General features: G+C 37.6%; 1 protein-coding gene across 2 annotated transcripts in view; it reads right to left on the reverse strand.

The window, feature by feature from the left end:
- Nucleotides 1-18149, reverse strand: part of LOC127430972 (collagen alpha-1(V) chain-like) — a 146168-nt gene that overhangs the window by 3473 nt on the left and 124546 nt on the right. Inside the window, exons 48-65 of one of the 2 annotated variants that reach the window (XM_051681104.1) lie at nt 17998-18105; nt 14226-14279; nt 14001-14108; nt 13772-13825; nt 13570-13623; nt 13393-13446; nt 13252-13305; nt 12853-12960; nt 12368-12421; nt 11766-11819; nt 11460-11567; nt 11287-11340; nt 10879-10914; nt 10686-10739; nt 9720-9981; nt 8513-8625; nt 7389-7457; nt 4260-4493 (exon numbers count right to left, since the gene is read on the reverse strand). In XM_051681104.1, the coding sequence (XP_051537064.1) occupies nt 4260-4493; nt 7389-7457; nt 8513-8625; nt 9720-9981; nt 10686-10739; nt 10879-10914; nt 11287-11340; nt 11460-11567; nt 11766-11819; nt 12368-12421; nt 12853-12960; nt 13252-13305; nt 13393-13446; nt 13570-13623; nt 13772-13825; nt 14001-14108; nt 14226-14279; nt 17998-18105 (1632 nt within the window). Of the gene's footprint in view, nt 1-4259; nt 4494-7388; nt 7458-7506; nt 7576-8512; nt 8626-9719; nt 9982-10685; nt 10740-10878; nt 10915-11286; nt 11341-11459; nt 11568-11765; nt 11820-12367; nt 12422-12852; nt 12961-13251; nt 13306-13392; nt 13447-13569; nt 13624-13771; nt 13826-14000; nt 14109-14225; nt 14280-17997; nt 18106-18149 lie in introns of both variants that reach the window. The other variant, XM_051681103.1, reaches the window with a different exon arrangement.

Consider the following 18149-nt stretch of genomic DNA (forward strand, 5'->3'; position numbering starts at 1 on the left):
ACTCTCTGCTTACACAGCCATGCACTTGTAATCCAGGCAGTGTGTGGTTTGGCTTTGTCCTGCTAGAAAATGCAGGGACGCCCTGGAAAAGACAGTGTCTGGATAGCAGTATATGCTGCTCCAAAATGTGTACATATCTCTTTCCATTAATGGTGCCCTCACAGATGTGAACGTTACCCATGCCATGGGCACTGACACACTCCCATACCATGACAGACATTGGCTTTTTGACCTGACACTGATAACAGCTTGGATGGTCCTTTTCCTCTTTGGCCGGGGAACACAATAGATGTTTTTCCCAAAAAACTATTTGAAATGAGGATTCGTCAGACCACAAAACACAGTTCCACTGTTCTACTTTCCATATCAGATAAAACCAAGGCCAGAGAAGTGCTATATGTAAGATTGACAACAAGCGTTTGAAATAGGTACTGCAGTCCAAATTCAAAATATTGGAGAGTTGACTGCCCCACCCCAGACTCGAAGCTCATGCGGGTTGCCAGAATGCTGACATGCAAATTAGCCAACTCAGCATCCGTTTTAAAGGATTTCTGGGCTTTAAGCTGTCTCCATCTTCCAAAGGCATCTCCGGCTTTTTAGGTCGGGTGGAATCTGTTATCTCTGATCCAGTTTGTTTGCTGGCTTCCATGGATGCAGCACGCAGTGTTGTTTGCCTACAAACTTGTTCAAATCTGTCAACCCCGCGGTGTACAAATACTATTGGTGAGTGGGCGGGATCACACAGGCCAAAACATAAACAGAAATTCCGGCCCGGAATAGAAACTTCAAAGTAGAATATACTGGCTGTGGCATTGTTATCGGAAAAGCCAGTATTTCAACTTAGCATATTTACTAATTCTCTAATGACATATTATGGTCATTTTATGATTTTGTACAGTAAAAATATTACATATAGCACCTTTAACTTGCATCTGTGGATTCAGCAGCGAGAGGTGTTGACCGAAAATGTTAACTGAAGTATTCCCGAGCCTATATCATGATTTCAATTACAGACGAATGAGGGTTCCTAAGACAGTGATGTCTGAGGGATCAGAGCATGCATGCATTCAGAAGTGGTTTTCCAGCAGGACAACACCAAACCACATACTGCCCAGCAGCCCAGATTACTAGTGCATGGCTGTGTAAGCAGAGAGTGTGGGTGCTAGATTAGTCTGCCTGCAGTCCTGACCTGTCTCCAAATGAGAATGTGTGGAGCATTATGATGTGCAAAATACGGCAACGAAGGCCCCGTACAACTGCGCAGCTGAAGAGCTGATGACCTGCATAATAGGTGAATTGGGGAAAATTCTGCTTGCTAAACTTTAAGGAATATTTCACCCAAAAATGAAAATTCTCTCATTATTGGCATGTAAGTGAATAATGAGAGAACTGTCATTTTTGGATGAACTATTCTTTTAACAAACTTGTGTCTTCAGAGCCCAAATGCTTAATACAGTGCTGTGCAAAAGTATTTGCCCTCCTCCTGATTTCTTCTATTTTTGTGTATTTTTCATACTAAATTGTTTTAGATCTTCAAACGAGATATAACATAAAACAAAAGCACCCTGAGTAAACACAAAATACAGTTTTCAAATATATATATATATATATATATATATATATATATATATATTTTATTGAAGGAAAAAATTCAACACAAAATATCCAACACCTATATCACCCATGTGAAAAACTAACTGCCCCCTTAAATTTAATAGCTGGTTGTGCCAACAACTGCAACCAAACGCTTCCGATAACTGTAGATCAGTCTTTCACAACACTGTGGTGGAATTTTGGACACTCTTCTTTGCAGAACTACTTTAGTTCAGCCAAACTGGAAGGTTTTCGAGCATGAACTGTCCGTTTAAGGTCCTGCCATAGCATCTCAATCGGGTTCAAGTCAGGACTTTGACTAGGCCATTCCAAAATTGTAATTTTGCTTCTTTTGAGGTGGACTTACTCCTATTATTTGGTCACTGTCTTGCTGCATAATCCAGTTGCGCTTGAGCATCAACATGGACTGATGACTGGATGTTCTCCTTTAGAATATTCTGGTAGAGAGCAGAATTCATGTTTCCCTAAATTACTGCAAGTCGCCCTGTCCCTGAAGCAGCAAAGCATCCCCACACCATCACACTACCACCACCATGCTTGACCGTAGGTATGATGTTCTTTTTGTGAAAATCTGTGTTTGATATACTCCAGATGTAACAGGACCCCTGTCTTCCAAACAGTTCCACTTTCGACTCATCAGTCCACAGAACATTCTCCCAAAAGATTTGAGGATCATAAAAGTGTGTTTTGGCAAAATTCAGATGATCCTTAATGTTCTTCGGGGTTAGCAGTGGTTTTTGCCTCGCCATTCTTCCATGGATGCCATTTTTGGCCCGTGTCTTTCTGATAGTGGAGTCATGAACAGTGACCTTTATTGATGCGAGAGAGGCCTGCAGTTCTTTGGATGTTGTCCTACTGTGCCAAGTTTTCTCCATTTGGAGATAATGTCTTTCACTGTGGTTCTTTGGAGTCCCAGAGCCTTTGAAATAGCTTTGTAACCCTTCCCAGACTGATGTATTTCAATCACCTTTTTCCTCATCATTTCTGGAATTTCTTTCGGCCTTGGCATCGTGTGCTACTGGGTGAGACCTTTTAGCCAACTTCATGCTGCTGAAAAGTTCTATTTAGGTGTTGATTTGATTGAACAGGGCTGGCAGTAATCAGGCCTGGGGTGTGTCTAGTCCAGCTGAACCCCATTATGAATTCAGTTTCATAGATTTGGGGATTTAGTAACTAAGAGGGCAAATAGTTTTTCACAAAGGCCCATAAAATTATCATTTAAAAACTGTATTTTGTGTTTACTCAGACTGACTTTGTTTTATGTTAGATTTTGTTTTAATTTTTGAAACAATTTAGTATGAGATATACACAAAAACAGAAGAAATCAGAATGGGGGCAAATACTTTTTTACAGCACTGTTTTTAAAAGAAATGACTTAATGTTACACAGTGGTAAACACTCGACTGTCCCAACTTTTTTGGAGTGTGTTGCAGTCATTCAATAAGAAATGAGTTTATTTTAAAAAAAGAAATTCACAAGGTATTAAAACATCAAATAATGTGTTGTTTTTAGTGCTTTCAATATAGCACAGGGTGAATAGAATTTACAAATCACTCCTTTATGTTGTTAGGATTTTTCATACTGTCCCAACTTTTTCTGAACTGGGGTTGTAAATTGCCAAACTGATTTACAATGATGCGACAGTTGCATAAATCGTTACATCAATTGCTTTTTTTTTTAATTTTTTTTTATTTTATCCCCTTTTTCTCCCCAATTTGGCATGCCCAATTCCCACTACTTAGTAGGTCCTCGTGGTGGTGCAGTTACTCACCTCAATCCGGGTGGCGGAGGACAAGTCTCAGTTGCCTCTGCTTCTGAGACAGTCAATCCGCGCATCTTATCACGTGGCTCGTCGTGCATGACACCGTGGAGACTCCCAGCATGTGGAGCCTCATGCTACTCTCCGCGATCCACGCACAACTTACCACGCGCCCCATTGAGAGCCAGAACCACTAATTGCAACCACGAGGAGATTACCCCATGTGACTCTACCCTCCCTAGCAACCAGGCCAATTTGGTTGCTTAGGAGACCTGGCTGGAGTAACTCAGCACACCCTGAATTTGGACTCGCGACTCCAGGGATGGTAGTCAGCGTCAATACTTACTGAGCTACCCAGTTTAATTTGTTGAATCAGATGCATAAATTGTAAATCCTTAATAAATTAAACCATTCACATCTAGTCACATGAAGAGAAATTTCATTGTAACAATTGCAAATGTTCATAAATTGTCATATCAAGCGAATATAACAGTACATTGATGTGAAAATTGGATAAATTGTTGAATAAATTAGATAAATCATAAAGCCTTCCTTACGTACAGTATTTTGTCACATTTTACACTGTGACAGTTGCATAAATTGTTTGAAAAATCATTCTTACATATATTGTCACATGAATTGAAATTTACATTGATGTGAAAATTGTATACATTTTCGAATCAATTGGATACCTTGTAAATCATTCATAAAAACCAATCTTATGTAAATTGTTGCATTATGACAATTTTCAATGATGCGAAAATTGCTTAATTTGTTGAACCAAATGCATTAATTGTTGCATCAATGCAACTGCAGTATTTACGTAAGAATGGTTTTACAACCAATTTACAATGAAGTTTGTTCTACGTTTAATTTGAAAGCTTACCGCACAGCCATCGACAGCGGCTCTGATGTACGGGTTGTTATCGTAAGACATCTCTTCATCGTTGGAGCCCAGGAAACGAATGGCTTTATCGTAAGAGTCCAGATCCTGGTCGTGCCAAGCAACAGACTGGTAACAGTTGTAGGTAAGGTTCTGCCGAGCAGTGGCACTGAGTAAACGCAGGAACGTCATCTGGACCACTCCGATCGGGTTGCCCTCTGCATCCACGTACGAGAGCTACATCGACAAACAAAAAGCAATGCGGTCTAGATCGCGGCTAGAGAAACTCCCCTAGAGGTTCTGTTGAAAACTAAACATCACACCTCTTTGGTCTGGTAGTATTTTATGATCTGTTTTGGATTTGGGTTTATTCATCTATGATAACTAAAAAACTTTATTTAGCTTTTTGGGAATTTTTCATAAAACATACATAAACGTTTTAAAGGATGCTTTTTAAGGGATATTCTCTGTTAAACAAGTACATGCTGTTGATTACTGTAAAACAATATTTGGCTTCCTTCCTTCCTGCCATATACAGCAGAAATAGAAACAATATTTTGATAGTATACTTTGCCGAATTCAGTCCTTTCTGCTGGCCATGACTCTATTACCTCTAATTCACCAGTGACAGCAGTTCTTGTAAACTGTGCATGTTTGTTTGCGTGCATTTGCAAATATATTTGGCTTGTATGCATATTTGCATATTTATCATTTCTGGCTAAAACTTAGCACTTTTATTTCAACTGTTAAATCAGTCAGTAGTTAGATATGAGTTTAAAACTGTTTCCCCAAATCAGATCTGCATGTATTAAATACAAACATTCATTTAACATTCAAACATCAACAATAAACTCATTCTAATCAGCTAGAGACTTCCACTAATATATTCAAATCAGATGTATTGTTTTATATGCAAATTCTCCCCTTGTGGTGTGATGTGACATTTGCATTATGGAAAATATGCAAATGTTTTGTTTTCACTCTTTTATATACCAACCCATGTTTAGAACACTCCATCTCCTCTGATCCACAAATGCACACAGATATGACTGACTGAGAGAGCACATCACATGCAGCATGCACATGCACGCACCACATAATTACATACTTACGAGTTGCCGCTCCCATCACACACTCATATGCGCTGACCTTGCATGCATGCGTTGAATCTACACACACATACATATAAACTTGAATGCAAATCTTGTGAGGACCTCCAACTGACAACTGTTGTTTATTAAAGCAAAAAAAAAAAAAGTAGTATTGTTTGAGATACCTTAAATAGTACCAAGGTATATCAAAATAGTGGCATTACCATCTGACACCATGATGCGACATAATACTTTTTTGTAAGGGTAGTAAGGACAATGTTGCTTTTAACTTGTTTTTAAAAGTTTTTACTATAATTGAGGACGTTTTCGAAAATGTTGTCACTCACAAGTTTATTGCAAGCCCTTTTGACATTTAATCACATGCAGGATATGAATTATAGATATCTACTATTTATATAGTAGATATCTATAATGGAATAACTACTATTGAAAGTAATTTTTGATATCCGTAATTACATTTGCACTAGTAAAAATGTGAATTCGTAATTCTTGATATGAACTGCATTTTCACTAGTAAAATTTCACAATAATCTGTCATTTACTCCTATTCAAAATGCACCTACAGATCTATAATTTATATATAATTAATTTCTTACTAGTTGAAATTCCAAATACATACATCAACAATGTACTTCTTGAATTACAACTAGTGAAAATGTTCATTTTTGGTATGTGCAATTTGGCACTAAATTTAAAATATCTCTGTTATTGTAACTAGTAAGAAAGCCTTTAAATATATCTTTAATTACTCTCCAATTCATTCATTGATATATGAAATCCATTTCCAGATATCAGAAATACCAAATCTAACATGATGAAATACATTTACAGATATCAAAAATGAGCATTTTTACTAGCTGTAATTCAATTGTTGATATCAGGAATGGATAATTGTACTAGTAACAATGTAATTATTGATTAAAAAAAATTATCTTTTTCACTTGTAAGAAGTGCTATTTCTGCAGGTAATGGTGTTATTTTTTAAATCAAGAATTTACTTTTTTCCTAGTGAAAATTGAATTATCAATAATTCATTTCCTGCACATGATTAAATGTTGAAAGGGCTACAAGTGCACACTGTGTATGTGTGTGCATGCAGCACACCCGCCCTTTTCTGCCCCTTATAAACACTTGCCCTCATAATGAACACATTACCTCATGATCACAGCTGCATGTCAAGAGTGGCTGAACCAAGAAGCTTAAAAGAGAAGTGACTGAGAGCCATGCTAAGGGCTTATTTACACTTCATGCATCGTAATTGAATGGATTGCTAACCGATAGAGTATGCACATTCATTTACGCTTGGCCACATGAATTTGTCTTGGCAAAATATATAAATCTCTTCTACAATTCCCACATTATATGCAAATCTAACTTCACTTCCGTGATATGCTAATGCCGGATTGCAAGTCTTGCTGCATTTTTGGCTCTTGAAAACAACAGGAGGCGGCTGATTTTGCTTTAACCAATACAGTACAGAAGGCGAAAGTTGTAAATTTACCTAATTTGACCTGGAGGGATATTTAATTAAAAAATATGGAGCAAACCTGAGCCAAAAAGGTGATGCATTTTATTTTACAATGTGATAAAAGAAGCAAAACAAATCTAATATCATCTGTTAAATGCCTCAAGTCACTTCAAGGTGATTTTCTCAAACATACAGGCAACAGAAGACAAGACCGATTCCATCAGTCAGACCTTTGACGATGAGAACTGCAAAAAGTGTACAAAATGTATGATACATTTTGCAAGAGTAATTGTTTGTTTGGGTTTACTTAGCACTTTGGCAATGGACTGACTAATGGCTCTGCCAACAGTCCTCAGATAACCAATAAGTCTGGGAAAACACCTTTTGCTGCCATTCTGTTGATGACCATGCTCTGCCACAAAGAGATCCAAGAAGCATGCAGAAGCACAGGCCTCCAAGAGACAGAACCCCAGATCCTCTGGACCTGAAAACCACTGAGAAACAGTGGAACCACAGAGAACCAGGCCTGTTCTCTCATGCAATCCTACTTACCATTGACCCTCTCTTGTAGTGACTATACCATGTGCCTGGACTGTCTTTGGGCCAGCGAGCCATTTTGCTCTGTAAAATAGGACACGATTTCAGGAGAAGTAAGAGGAGTCACTCTTACCAGTTTACCACGTTTGAATTCACTGAACCACGACCCTGGATTCTCCTTCACCCAAGAGGTGAGCCTGGCCTGCACACCACAGTGGGAGAGAGAGAGTTAGATACAGTACTGATGAGAGAGAGAGGCAGACAGAATTGAATAGAGGAAATAAGAGATGAACATTTGCCAGGATATCTCAGCACAGCACAGTTGTTCAAATTAAGATGAGTATCTAAAGAGGGGTGAATATATTTGATCCCAAAATCTGTGGAATCTTTTTTTTTTTTATATTATATCATATAATCATAAGGTATAGATACAGCCGTAATGTATATGTATTTTACTATTTTAATAAAACTCAGAAGCAATGCAAAAGAGATGCTTTTTCATTATGCTAATAAGAATTTAGGAAGAAATGTGCTTAATTCTCATGAAAGTAATGCTTAATTTTATTTTGACTAGGGCTGTCAATTTAATGCGTTAATGTAGTGTAGTTAATTATATGAAAAAATGTACACAATGAATCATGCCTCCTGGTCTGTATTAATTAATTCAGTAATAAATATATGGTATGTGCTTTCCTAATATCAGAGCTATTCAAGTTTGAAGAACATGTAAAGCCATGTCAGCTTGGGGCAGTCAGCACGCCTCAACAAACCTCAAAAGCAGTGCTGGACGCGTCATTGACAGCTGGACGACACACAAGAAAATGCAGAGATCTCGAGAGACGATTTTCAAATTTTGACACAGTTTCCTAAAATCACGGTGTTTATGATGCTAAAAACTGTCTGACGCATATGTACATAGATGGCAATTAAAAATAGCGCAGACAGAATGCATCCTATGAGGACAGGACAGATTGACAAACTCAGTTACAAAATCTATTGCTGTTGACTGCAAGCTTATGTTCAATAATATGGGAATAAAACAAACAATAGTACATCTATCAATTGAACATCCTTTTTAAAGCCTGATCTGCACTTTATCTAGGATAAAGTGTCTGGGAAGTTGGCCTAAGCGTTCTTACCCCTTCGCTCTTTTTATCAGGGAAGATGCAGCTCTCTCCACCAGCTGTGAAGTTACAGTACACTTTAAATGAGTCTCTGGAGCAGCCCTGGTTCGGGTCGATCCAGTATTCACCTGAGAGGGGTGAACATTGCAATATTTATGCATTACAATGAAAAAAAAAATTTCAACAAATGAAATTAGTTTAATATTAAATAGTTTTGTGGGGGAGATAGGAAAATACGGAAAATGTTCAGATCCCCATTGGCAATTTGTATTTTCTTGTATTAAGCATAAACCTCACAAAACATTTTTTTTTCTTCTTGTTTTAAGCATATAAAGAAATTGCCAATGGGGTAAGAAAAATAAACTTAATTCAAGATACAGTATATTCCCTAAAAACAAGTCTTAATATCTTTCACAACTTTGCTTCAAGTAAATGTATCTTGTTTAAATCGTTACACTAACTCAGTACACCAATCGCACACTGTGGACTAATTGCAAAATATTGGTCTCATTTTTTCAGATGATTTGTTTAGCATACTTTTCCTGCTGGATGGCATATTTTGTTCTGGACATCTAAGATATAACAATATAAAAATTTTACATTTTTAGACAACTGCCAAAGGTAAAAGCAGATATAAAGTTTTTTGCTATTAGGGGTTTACAGCAGCAATGATCGGTGCATAAATGAGACATATGTATTAGGTGACTTACAGAAATCATATTTCATTTTGTGATTATCTTGAAAATCGTTCGAACTGTGGTATTAGGGCAAAAAAAAAAAAAAACTGTACAGTCACATTCCTGAGAATGAGAGCTTTCATTTAATTTATGACTTGTCCATTTAAGCGCCATGTGAAAGATTTTTATATTCTTATTAATATTTCTACCCCATTTTCTCTTGGGGGCGCTAATTTGCGACGCAAATGTTTTCAGGCCTTATTTTGTTATTTTGTGTTACGTACAATCAAAAGTGATGGTATTCTGTTTTTAATCTGTTTTTATTATTTAGTATGTTATATATTTATTTAATAAATAATTAGTTTTAATTTTGTATTATTTATAATAAATATGTAATATGTATTATTTTTTATAATTGTTTTATTCTTTTTTTTATTACTTTTTCTCTGTCTTTGTTTTGTTATTTTTATGAATGCTTTGGCAGTATTGTGTGAAATGCTAAAACAACACTTTGAAGTTGAAAACTGAAAGAGAGAGATACCCACCATCTGGGAAGTCAGGGTGGCACAGCTGTAGGTCTTTGCAGGTGCGGGCGGGGTTGCTCTGTGTGCCCAACGGGTTTTTCATCTGTTCAATCTCTAGTTTGAGAGAGTTCAGAGAGCCGAAGATCTCCTCCATGCCATCCTCATAGTCTTTATAGTTGGCATCTCCAGCATCGTCCATCAGTTGACTGGCATCAATGTTCCTCTTTGCCCGTTTCGGGCTGGACTGCATAGGCAGAGGGTGGATGACATCACCGGGTGGACCCTATGAGAGAAGACAACAGTCAATAAACTCACTGCCACAGTTTTTGGATGGTTGCTAGGTGTTTGCTAGGGTGTTCTAGGTGGTTTCAAAGCAATTGCTCGGGTATACTGAGGGGGGGGGTTCTATGCCATTGCTAGGGTTTTCTGAGTGGTTGCTAAGCCGTTGCTAGGGTGATACCAGGTTCTAAGTGGTTGTGAGACCACTAACTACTGTTTCGGAGTCGTGGCTTTGCGGTAAGCACACATGCAGGTGATGCAAATTCAAATCTGGCTCGCAACATTTCCTGATTACGTTCTCTGCATTGCCTGTCCTATTTCTCATTATTTCTATAATTTAAAAAAAATGGTGAATAGACCAAAAAAATAAAACAAAGGAACTACTGTAATAAACTAGTGCTCTCTTAAAAAGTATATCCACAGTTATACATCAAAACAATAAGAAACTTTACACTGACATAAACTGAATTCTGGTATTCCTCTCTTTAGCATTAAACTGTTTTACTCAGGAATGAGGTCAGTTTGTAGATTCGTGTTATCAGGTTTTCTTAAGAGAGCAACATCCGCTGAATCTCACAGAGGTATCCCGAAAGAGGAACTAAACACAGATTCAGTTTACAGCTACTGCGGGATCATCTATTTACATATGCCGTTTTCTCGCAGAAGTGTGTGTGTTGTTCATGTGTTCTGTTTTGTGCTGTTACATACTGGAGGTCCAGGTGGTCCCGTTTGTCCGGCTTCTCCCTTCGGGCCAGTCTGACCCTAAAGAAACAGAACCAGAACTGAGCTCAGAGAAAGAGTGTGACATAGATGATGAACACAATAATGATCAACAAATCATCTAGCCAAAAAGTGCACTCTCACAGGTAAAGTGCAAATGAAATGAACAAGAATAACTTACAGATGATCCTTTTGCACCTTTAGGACCAGGGGGACCCTAAAAAAATTTGAAACACAGATTATTTATCACAATTCTATAATAATACACAGTATATGACATAATACACTCTCAACAAAGTTTCTAATTAGAATCAAAAAGCTTCTACTGTAGAAGAACGTTGTTTAAGTTCAACAAATAACCTTTTATTTTCTAGTTCTTTAGAAAACAATCTACGTATCAACCTATAATGAACATCAAGAACTTTTTTTATCTATGTATTTTTTAAGAACAAAATAGCAACTCAAGAACCCTATAGAGTTTTTATAAGTAGAGGGTTCTTTGCTAAGCCTCAGGTACTGCACAGAACCTTTGGAGAACCTTTATTGTTAAAAGTGTAAAAGTATTTAGGAAGTATTGCAAAAATAATACCGGAAGTCCAGGAGGTCCAATGGGCCCAAGAGGTCCAGAAGGTCCAGCAATACCCTGAAAAAAAAAAAAAAAAGACACACAGAGAGTTAAAAATGTTCGCTTTACAAAAATGCAGATTTTTTTTTTTTTTTTTTTAATCTAATAAATTTTGAGAGTTTAGGTGTATTCCATACGGTGTCTCCTTTAGGTCCTGAAGCTCCCTGTGGACCCGGCAGTCCTCTGTCACCCTTCTCGCCCTGTTCTCCTGGAGGTCCAATCAGTCCAATCAGACCAGGGTGACCCTGAGAAACATCACACATCATTACTAAATTCAGTTCAGTGACTCATACATCAATTCACCTACAGAATGCATTAATTAGTTACTATTTTAATACATCAATTAATAATTATTCAGACCTGACGGTCTATGTCCAGAACAACCCAATTAAGAAATACTTAAGATTAATAAAAAATAACAAACATGCATTTGCTTTTCTCACCTTTTCACCTTTAATACCAGTATCTCCCTTCAGACCAGGAAGTCCAGGAGGACCCTGCAAGAGTGAAACAGAAGAATTTTTAAGAATTTTAAGTCAACATGAAACAGCATTTGCAACCCATTTTGCTTCCATAATATGATGGCGCGACTTGATTTATCCATCAGGAATTGATGGCATGGTGAAAAGTGGATGTTCTAGACTAATATGGAGACCTGAATGAAACTTTGCATTGGATTGTGGAGGACTACTCCCCTCCTGAAACACTCCCGGCACCCACTTTTGAGGAGGCTCTTTGACAGAGGTGTGGAGGCTCAAGGCCAAGTTTACCCTCCCGAGCATCTCCATGCATCCCAATGGTAACGTCTCTTTTAAAAATCTAGCGTTATTTGCTATTATTGTTGTAACCTTTTAACAGTAAACTACTGGCAATGTTTTAAAAAGGCATTACCTTCAACAGTAGCAAAAAATAATGCCTAAACAGCAATTTGGCTATTAGTTAACATTACTTCTGACCTAAATGTCATTTCATAGGCAGAGCAAATTACTGCAAGAAGAATTTTAATTTAATTTTGACTTTAATAAACTTGATCTGAGATCTGTACCATTGGTCCAGGTGGTCCATCAGGTCCAGGGGTACCAGGCAGTCCTTGTTCTCCCTGTATTAGAACCAAACAGAATCAACAAAATCAAGGGAATCGCTGCGTCCTAGACAGAATTGTCGATGTAATCTGGTGTTTTGGTGTTTTATTTTTAAAACAGAACACATAATCTGATTAAAGGAATATTGCAAGTTCAATACAAATTAAGATAATTTGTGGCATAATGTTGATTACCACAAATAACTATTTCAACTTGTCCCTCCTTTAAAAAAAAGCAAAAATCGAGGTTACAGTTAGGCATTTACAATGGAAGTGAATAGGGCCACTGTAACCCAGATTTTTGCTTTTTTTGAAGAAAAGGAGGGATGAGTCGAGATTATTTTTTGTGGTAATCAACATTAAACCACAAATGCTGTTGATTGAGTTAAACTTGTATTGAACCCAGAATATTCCTTTAATCTGGCTAATAAGTCAGGTTGATCACTCACCACCGGACCAGAAACTCCTCTCAAACCTTCAGGACCAGGCTTTCCAGGGGCTCCCTGAGGGCCAACTGGACCTGTCTTGCCAGGTGGACCTTCGAGACCAGGTTCACCCTAAGAGAGAAAGAAACCACTGTGATAAATTTATGAAAGTATTGCAAATTTTGCCTACATTGTGGTGACTAAATTCCACAACGAGATAGTAAAACCTGAAATCAGCTACACTGGGGACCAGCCAACAGTCCCCAGGAGGAAAACAGCTTGATAGACATAAAAATATGTCAATCTGTGAGGGTTAGGTTCAGGGGTAAGGGACAGAAAATACCATTAGCTCAATATAGAAATCAATGGAAAGTCCCCACTATAAGCAATGTGTATGTTTCTGTTGGTGTGTAAGTGTGTTACCTTGGCACCCTTCTCTCCCTGTCTTCCTTCAGGTCCAGCGGGTCCATGAGGTCCCTGAAGAGTGAAAATAATAAATCAAGCACTTTTATCGTCCTATATGCATATGTTCTAAGTTAACTGTTTCGAGAAAGCATTACTCACTCTCTTTCCTGGAGGACCAGTGGGGCCAGTTTCACCAGTAGGTCCAGGGGAACCCTGAAATAAACACAAACAAACAAACAGCATTATAACAGCAGCAATCTAGAGTAAAACATACATATACATACATATGCAGCTTATACCAGGGATGATGTCTGGTTTGTTTAAAAGCATACTCACTGGTTGACCAGGCTCTCCGTCATCACCCTTATCACCAGGAGCACCATCTAAACCCTGCAGGAGGAACAAAAAGTGTGAGTGGTGTCACTTCCTGGATATAACTGCCTGCTGCTGCCTCATACACTAATCTGTTATTATAAAATTGTTTATTTATTGTTATTACACATTAATAACTTAGTTATAACAGTGTTATGACACGTACAGAAGGCCCAGGCTCGCCAGGAGGACCAGGATCACCGGGGAAACCGCTTGGACCCTAGAAATCAAACCAAAACATTTAAACTTCCACTTATTCTCATCACAAACATGATACATTTTTCAAATACGGTCTCGTGTGTGTTTTACCATGTTTTAGGCTCAAAATAAATTGGGATTGGACAATCAGAGTATTATGTTGTGTAGACAGGACAGATGAACCCCTCAGAACTTACAGGACTTCCTTTAGGACCATCATCTCCTGGTGGTCCTTTTGGACCGGGGGGACCAGCAGCCCCAGCAGGCCCAGCTTCTCCTTTCTCACCCCTCTCTCCTCTTGGACCCTAACACACAAACACACATATAAAATATGAGCATGGTTATATGGAGCCTTTAATTTAGCAGTGATGTGTTAGACTTCTGAATCTTTTTGTGTTTGTGAGGGTTTGTTTTTGTCTCACCGTAGGGCCTACATCTCCCTGTGGACCTGGTTCTCCTGCTTCACCAGCATCACCCTACAGAGAGTGAAAGAGAGAGAGAGAGAGAGAGAGAAAGTTAGTAAACATAGGCTTAAATTCTGATTATTTTTCACCCTTTCATTGGTATCCATAACTTGATATTTATGTATTAATTAGACTTAAAGAGTGTTTTTATTTGTATTTTATTTTCTATCAGAGGAACTATAATTTTAACCAAACTGAAATTGTTGCAACGTAGATTCTACATGTTTAGTAAAATCAGTAACACTTTAGTTTAGGGATCAGAAATTAGACAGTAATTCATGACTAATAATTACACTTGTGACTAGTTATGGACTTGTTTGGCATTATAAAGTATTTATTATTTCTTATTGGCTGATTTCTTATTCTTGCTTTATAGCCCCTTTATATTTGCTTTGTCATAATTTCTTAGCTAAAAACATAACATCAATTGTTAGTATGATGCAAAATACATCCTTTATTTGTTCTCAGTACTCTGTGTCAATGTGCGACTTATCAGTATGGAATACACATAGAATGCATGAATGCATATAGAATTTCAACAAAGAAGGGAAGGTTAGGTTTAGGTTAGGGTGGGCGTTGGTTTAGGATGTTTATGGGACACTAAATAAACACAATAAACATGTTGTAGTGATGCCCCTATACTGTGTGGTAGTATTTAATTAGGGCTGCAAATAGGGTGCTAATACTATTTGCCCTTAGAGCAAAGAGGATGCTTTTTGTTGCTATTTACACTAAGCATCAAAAGTCTCTGCCTTCTATATTTATTTGCACATTGCATAATGAGAACCTATAAATGATGTATTTTGCACCTTACTAGCTTTTGGTATCTTTTGTATTTACCTAATTAGATAATTGTTAGGGAAAAAACAAATGTAAAGAGGCTACTAAGCAAGGGTTAGGAATCAACTGAACAAAGGCCTAATAAATATCTTATAATTCCAAACAAGTCTGTAACTAGTCCCTTACAAGTCCAATTATTAGTCATTAACTACTATCTAATTTCTGTTCACTAAAATAACGTGTTACCGTAAAATCATATTCCAGGCATGTTTTCCTTAATTTTCTAACTACATAAAGGAAACATGTTTTTTAAACTATATTTATTTTGATTTATGGTTGATTCTCTAACCTCCGGCAATTTTACTGTATGTCCTAACAGTTGCTTTTTATTTATACTGTTTAAGCCTTGAGGATATTAAACTATAAAAATCAATAAAAACAATTATGGGGCCTGGGTAGCTCAGCGAGTAAAGACGGTGACTACCACCTCTGGGGTCGCGAGTTCGAATCCAGGGTGTGCTGAGTGACTCCAGCCAGGACTGCTAAGCAACCAAATTGGCCTGGTTGCTAGGGAGGGTAGAGTCACATGGGGTAACCTCCTTGTGGTCGCTATAAATGTGGTTCTCGCTCTCAGTGGGGCGCATGGTGAGTTGTGCGTGGATGCCGCGGAGAATAGCGTGAAGCCTCCACACGTGCTATGTCTCCAAGGTGACACACTGAATAATCAAATGTGATAAGATGTGCAGATTGACCTCTCAGACACGGAGGCAACTGAGATTCGTCCTCTGCGACCCAGATTGAGGTGAGTCACTATGCCACCACGAGGACTTAAAGTGCATTAGGAATTGGGCATTCTAAATTGGGGAGATCAAAAAAGGGAAAAAAAAAAAAAAAAGGATTAAATGTTAACTATGATGATATAAACAAGGAGTAAAAAATTCAAATAAACCATATTAATATTTATTGTGTAAAAATGATTTGTAAATTTTTGAAAAATTATGATTGTCCCACAGTTGTGGCCTCATTTCCACCGCACCAAAATTTTTTGCAAAAGTTGGTGTACTTGTTAACCAAGTCAACAAAAGCGTCAGTCAAGAACATGCTTGAAATGAAATATGAGCAAAGTGATGTTTGTAGAAAACAAAGATAATTCAAGGTAAATATCAGTTGAGAGCAGAATATCTCTATTGGGTGTTATTTCCAATCACACTGTCATTTTGCCAGTTATGCAAAAAGTGTGAAATTTTTTTTTTTAATTGTGTGTTTTTAGGATACATCAAATGTTAGCTATGAAACGGGCCATAGCAACACAACTTTCAAGTCAAATTTATTTCAAAAACTTTAAATTCTATTAATCACGACATTAAATATAAGATATGCTGGGTATTACACGATGGTGGGAATTTTCATTACCTTTAGAAAACAATGGTAAAAATTACAATCACTTGATGCATGCACATACACTGTTGGACATTGATAGTAGACAAATTAAAGAAAAAGGGATTTGTGATTAATTTTTAATGAGACTTTCTTTAAGTCTACAGTGCTAAAAGTGACCGAAGTTGAAGAAACACTCTTACGCAGTATGCACTAATGTAAAAGTAACAAACAGCAACATTTACCTGCATATATATATTTTTTCTTTTTTTTTCTTTCTAAAACATATGCAGGGACGTCCTTGAACATTCAGTGGTGACGCAATTGAATCGTTCAGTGTGTTAGAACAGTTCTCTGAAACTGACTGTTTGAACAAACCGATTCACAGAAATGAATCTTTTCCAACTCTACTGGCATTTTTGCCGCTGAGTTTTAAATCAGAGACAATATTATGAGTATATCTCTGTCTTAATGCTGTGATAATTGAGTCGTGAGAGGAGAAGCGGACACAGAATTGGCCTAATAAAAATGCATTACATGTCATTATGATATTCACGATGTTGATTCATTTTGTATTGTCAACAAAATAATTTTGAATATATCGTGATTAGCAGAGCTGAACGGTTTCATCCTACACACAAGTACGCACTACTGACCCCTGATCACATCTCTTTTTCTCTCTTTGCAGAGATTTTCTGCCCTGGACAGAAGAGCATGTCAGCATCATCATTCACTGTCACAATGTATGTGAACACTTTGCTATCATTAAAATGTATTATATAGCCATCGACCACCCTGCTCTATAGATATCAGTTAAAAAAAAAAACGATCATGTCGTTTGACATTTTCCAAAGTATGCGGTAATGTACTGTAGAGCATTTTCCAATTGCTCCATTTTCGGGGGAGGAAAACGCCATTCTAGAGTGGATGAGGGACATAAACGTAGCAAAATTCACACTTTTTTTTTTTTTTTTTTCCAAATGAAAACATTAGCGTGGACGCGGTCTTAAACACCTCAAAATCCTTCGGCTGCCTAAAACATTCAACCAATCTTACCGTCCAATCATGGTGGCTTGTGAACATGTTTACAGGTTATTCTCTGTGCTTTCAAAGAAGCTTCTTAGGAGATGTGTGTGTGCTAGCAGGGGGATTCACAGATGCTCTGGACTGAATCATAAATCGTGTCAGGTTAAGGTATCTCTCTCTGTAGCGGTATAATAGTTGTGTCAGAGTGAAGTGCAGAAATAAATCTTCCTCAACAGCCACTAACACCAAACAGCCGCATCTCGAGCTCTCTTTCTATCATATTTATCTCTTTTCTTTAACAGTTTCCTCTCCTGGATTTTTCTGTGTCATTTCTCTTTGCAAAACTCCTCTCTAAGTAAAAATGAAACAGGACCTTGCTTCTGTGACAGAACAATAGTGTTGAGGTGTCGTATGAAATAATACTGACATCACAAACAAACAACATGATTAATAGTGGAACCATTACCGGCACATTCTCCCTCAGATCATTAAAGCTGTTGGTTTCTAATTAAAATGATGTTGAGTAGATAAAGACATGGTACTTCACCTTCTCGCCCACTGCTCCAGGGTTTCCGATACCTCCTGGTGGGCCCTGTGTTCCGTCAGCTCCTGGTGGTCCAGAGGGGCCTCTGGGGCCAGGTGGACCAGGGGGACCCTGAGAACAAAAGAGAGAAAAATAAGTTTAAATCATGTGTAAAA

This window comes from Myxocyprinus asiaticus, chromosome 40 (genome assembly GCF_019703515.2).
Source record: "Myxocyprinus asiaticus isolate MX2 ecotype Aquarium Trade chromosome 40, UBuf_Myxa_2, whole genome shotgun sequence".
In the NCBI taxonomy this organism is placed as follows: domain Eukaryota; kingdom Metazoa; phylum Chordata; class Actinopteri; order Cypriniformes; family Catostomidae; genus Myxocyprinus; species Myxocyprinus asiaticus.